Below are 4,946 nucleotides of genomic sequence, written 5' to 3' on the forward strand. Positions count from 1 at the left end.
TGGGGCATTGTAGTATTAGATGCTATGGTGATTTAGGCTTGTGACTGCATATGCAATAATTGGTGGGTGTTTTATTGAATCGTTTTAGGTATGTCCTAAAGTAGCCGTGTTGTAGCTTAAGCTGGAAAAAGGCGCTAGCAGTGGATCTAGCCGTTTTGGGAAGCTGTATTTGAGAGTGAATTCGTGGGTTGAAAAAGTTGAAGTAGTGGCCTTTGCCGCTAGCTAGAGCATTCGCCTATGCATGCTGTTATATTTAGTTGATTTTTATGCCTATATAGGCATAGCTTGTGTGGGCAGCCAGGGCGGTCTGGGTGGTCGGAAGTGATTTGGACCCTAGTTTGGCCAGTTTATCCGCCTCTTTATTTCTATTGATGTCTTGGTGTCCGGGGACCCACTCTATTGCTAGCGTGGATCCATTTTAGGCTATTTTAGTGGCAGCTGCAATAGCACGCAACTAGTGAATTTGGCCCGGATTATCGGAAGGCCGCGCTAGCCTATAAATGGCTGCTTGGTTGTCTGCGTATATCCGAATATCCCTATTTAGGCCTAGTCTCGTCGCATCTTTGAATGCTAGGGCAATGCCTTCTAGCTCTCTATTATAGACGATTTGGTGGGGACCTATATTTCGGGCTAGTCGTATAAAAGGGGGACTAGCGCATTTGTAGCCCGCTAGTCCCACTCCAATTCTAGTGCTTTTAGGCATTTGCGACCCGTCTGAGTAGTATAACACCTGATTTGGCGATTGTGACCGTATTTGCCGGCGGTGTATCGTGGCAGTTTCCTCTTTTGGCAATTTAGCGATTCGTATGTCCTAGGGGATAGAGTGGTTCTAAGGGGCAAAGTGGAAGTGGTATATAGGTTCGATTTTGCTGCTAAGCAGGGGTGCGATAGTCCTAGCAATCGTCTGAAGTCCGTATCCTGAGTAGCTGGATTTGGCAATTTAGTAATTTACTAGATGTTCTGGACTTAGCTTAGCTAGCTGAAAAGCGTATTTGCGTGTAGCTGTGTCTAGCCGTATTGCGGGCGGTAGGAGGCTAGCTTCCACCTCTATGGCCTGAATTGGACTAGTCCGAAAAGTGCCTAGGATTTTACGTAGTGCCAAATTTTAGAGGTGCTATAGGTGGTCTTTTATATATGCTTAGCCTTGCCACCAAATTAGTAATGCATAGTCGGACATGCTAGTAATATAAGCTAGGTATAGCTGTCTAAAAGCGGTGGGACTAAGCCCTCGTTCGCTATTGGCTAGCCTGGACATACGTCTAAATGCAGACTTAGCCTTAGCAGTGCGGATAGTGATATGCTCCTTAAATTGTAATAGAGCATTAAAGTAAATGCTAAGCCACTTAACTATCTGCTTTAGGGGGACTATAGTCCCGTCTAGGAGTATAAGGGACGCTAGCTTAGCGCGTTCGCCTATGCTGAAGTGAATCAGTTTAGACTTTTTCAGGTCGAATTAGATTACGTTTTCACTAGCTAGCTGAAATAGCTCTTTAGCTACTAGCTGTAGTATCTTAACGTTTTTGCAGGGGCTAGTTAATATGTAAGAGAGAGTAATATCATCCATATAAGAGATAAATTTGACTGCATGTAACCTAAATAGGCCCTATATATAGATTAGAAAAAGGATAGGCGAAATTGGACTTCCTTATAGGATTCCGGTCTAAATAGGCTGGTTTTTGTCTGATTATCCGTCAAATAGAAGCTTAAGTGACCGCCCGCTTATAAAGGATAAGACCCACTTAATAACCGAATCGGGAAAGGCTAAATCCTTAAGAATCGTAAGTAGCTAGTTCTTAGACATATAGTCGTATGCCCCTTTTATGTCTAGTAGAAGCGTACTAGTAATTTTATTTTATAGCTAATTTATATGGATATAATCCGCTAGCATAGCACCTACGTCTATAGCTGACTTTTTAAGTCGGCCACTGATTTAGCTAGGATGTAGTAGATTTGGTGTAGTTTCAGCTAAGTAAGCTAGTCGCTTAGCTAGGATCCTTTCACTCACTTTACCTAGGCAATTTAGAAGTGAAATCGGCTGATATGCGCTAGGCTGTTTATAGTCTGGCTTGTTGTTCTTTTATAGTATAGCGCAATTTGCTTGGCGCTAGCACTTCAGATGATAGCTAGTATTTACTAGCGTCTTAAAAAGGAGTGAAATCTGGGAAGGGCATGCTAAATATGTATAGGTAATAATAGTCTGGGTAATATAGTCCGGGCCAGGGCTAGTGGATTTGATTTCACTAGAACAGGCTTGCTTCACTTCGTCTAGTGCTAGCTTTAGCCATTGCCACTAGTCTAAGGCGGTATATGATATCCACTTCAGGCTAGCTATTTCAGGAGGTGGAGGGAAGAGCGTCTAGCGGAAGAGGTCGCATTTAGCAGTGAATATGGTTACAAAATGGGTGGCAGAAAGCTTTAGATTTGGGACTAGCTCTGACCGCCTTGACTTCATATAGGCTAAGGCTTTAAAAATCGATTTAGAATCCTCTTTTTCCAAAAACTAGTTCTAGTGATCCTTTTTAGCCGTCTTAATAGCCTGAAAGTATGTATTGCAGGCACTAGTATAGCGCTTATTTGATTGGCTGGAAAACGCTCGCTTAGAGGCCTCTCTAGCCTGATTCATGTCGCGTTGAAGTGATTTTAGTGAATTGTTCCACTAAGGCTTAGCGTGTGGCGCTAACCGGATTTGGGGTATAGCATTGTGTGCAGCGTATAAAATGGCGCTAGTATAACGTTCCGCCATATCATCTAGACGGTCTAGGGTTACTTTATAGCTGCGTTTTGCATCGATTTGTTCTAAGCTCTTTAAGCTTAAATTGGAGCTTAAAATGTAGCTATAGGCCTATAGCTCATTTTAGAGTAGTGATAGCTAGCAGAAAAGTTTTTCCCTAAATTTGGTCCAATTTGCCCGTTTTATATTAAAACGGGTGGTTTATGGATCCGCTAGTCCTATTCAGGAACTGTTAATAGTAAATGTGATCCTAAAATAGTCTAAGCCTATATTATCCACTATAGCCTAGTCCTAAATATGATTGGCTATAGATCGATGCGCTAGCGTAAGGTTGATATTTATCGGCCTAGCCATATGCGGATAATAGAAGGTGCTAATACCAGGGGTATTTAAGAGGGCTAAATTATAGTAGTTGATCTAGTCTACTAGCATATTGCCTTCTTTATCACGTGCCTTATATAGGGGGTCCTACTACGGGTTGTAGGCATTAAAGTCCCTGCAAAAGACTGAATTAAGAGGCGGTAAGAGCTGCTATAGGCATCAGGCTAGCGTATAGGTGTCTGAATCGGGTAATTAGTGCTTTTTGTTATAAATATTATAAATCTTAATTACGTGATCTTAATCTATAACGTCTAGGACTTGGAAGTCTGAGTCGTTTAGCGAATCTAAGGCTAGGATGACTCTAGGGCGGTATGACCTGGTAATATAAGCTATTATGCGTGGTGTGATGTCTAGGCTAGGCCTATTTAGGAAGAGTTGGGTGAATAAGAGGTGGGAAATCGACTGTATTCCGTCTGAATCGCGTATAATAAAGGGCTCTTAAACTAGTATAATATCTATATCTAGCTTAATTGCTACTTATAGCGCGGATTCCGTATTATAGGCAGCTGAATTCAGATTTACTTAGAGGATTTTAGTGCTAGCGTCTATTATAGAGAGGATGTAGGAGCCTTTAAGTAGATGCTCTAATAGACTTTATATAGAGCGGAGCTAGCCGCATATGGACCTCTGCAATTGGCGCATTTATATGTCAGGTGATTACACCTACCCTTAGCATTGCATATAGAGCATGCATGCTGTTTCGTCTGATGTTTTTCCCTGCATAGCTAGCACTTAGCCTCTTTATGGTAGTAGTGTAATAAGTGTCTATAGGCTTAACACCTAGTGCATTAGGCGGTGGGACGTGTTATATAGTGTTTTTTGCATTGTATAGAAATGCCAGCTATATATAGCCTATTTCAGACGGCCGCGCTAGCCTCTTTAGGCGTAGCAAATGTAATTGCCACGGATCTAGCTGTCTGTTTTAGGCGATTTTCGGCTGATGTGATCTAGTATGGCTGTCCTAAAGGGGTTAGACCCTTATTAAAAGTCCGTATTTCGTCCTTAACTAGCTCTATGCCTTCCAGATAGTTGAAAATAGAAGTGGGGATCCTGTGGGCAACGATTTTATGCTATGTGACGTCTTTCTGAGCGGTGTAGCCTGGCATTAAATGCATCTAGATGTCGGATTTAGTAAGTAGGAAGTCAGCTGAGTAAGCCTCTATGGTTATAACTACTAGATTGGCCTAAAGGGACTTAGACACTAAAAGCACTATAGGGTCTTTTACTCCTTTGCTAGTAAAAGCTCTATTTAGAGCATTTCGGGCGGTGAGAGGCTAAAAATCGTTGTTTTAGGCTATAGTATCCTTAATTAGGATTACGCGGCGGCTGGTAAGAGGCTTCTTTATGGCTAGCTTTAGCAGTGAGGACTTTTTAGTAGAATTAACTAAAATCCAGTTTAAATTGGGGTTAGCAGACTTAGCTGCAGCTGCATATATCTAATTTTAAGTGGTTTTCGGCTAGGGAGCGATTTTCGGCCCGTTTGGGCGGTCTAAGACAGCTGCGCTAGGCCCTTTTGGGTTAACTTGCGGGCGGGTAGTCGGTTTCAGGGCAATTTGCTAGGTGGTGGCTTCTAGCTTTTAACTAGCGGATTCTATATGCGTGATCTTATTAGCTAGAATGGCTGAAACCTTCTTAATAGAGCCTTTTTTAAGGTATTTGCGGAAGATTTTAATTAAATTAAGTATTTGGTCTTATTTTGGGCGGTCTGGTTTAGCAGCTGCGGCTTTAACTAGGAGGTCACATGCCTCTGTAATAGCCTTATTTAAAGGTGAATCTATAGTAAACCTTGGATTTTTAGCCGGATTAGGAAGCGGTGTAGCTGGCCTCTTCTTTA

The 4,946-nt window shown here is 42.1% G+C and overlaps 2 protein-coding genes across 2 annotated transcripts; both read right to left on the reverse strand.

Moving 5' to 3' along the window:
• Positions 1-1,138: 1,138 nt before the first annotated feature.
• On the reverse strand, positions 1,139-1,564 carry LHYA1_G009200 (uncharacterized protein; the record flags this gene model as incomplete). The annotated part of the gene is made up of 2 exons (XM_031154104.1): positions 1,139-1,438; positions 1,463-1,564. The coding sequence occupies 2 exons, from the start codon at positions 1,562-1,564 to the stop codon at positions 1,139-1,141; spliced, it is 402 nt and encodes a 133-aa protein (XP_031000884.1).
• Positions 1,565-1,930: 366 nt separating this feature from the next.
• LHYA1_G009201 (uncharacterized protein) lies at positions 1,931-2,452 on the reverse strand (the record flags this gene model as incomplete). The annotated part of the gene is made up of 3 exons (XM_031154105.1): positions 1,931-2,074; positions 2,135-2,290; positions 2,396-2,452. 3 exons carry the CDS (start codon positions 2,450-2,452, stop codon positions 1,931-1,933), a joined length of 357 nt encoding a protein of 118 aa, XP_031000883.1.
• Between the last annotated feature and the right edge of the window lie 2,494 nt (positions 2,453-4,946).

Source organism: Lachnellula hyalina (genome assembly GCF_007821495.1).
Source record: "Lachnellula hyalina strain CBS 185.66 chromosome Unknown contig00383, whole genome shotgun sequence".
NCBI lineage: Eukaryota > Fungi > Ascomycota > Leotiomycetes > Helotiales > Lachnaceae > Lachnellula > Lachnellula hyalina.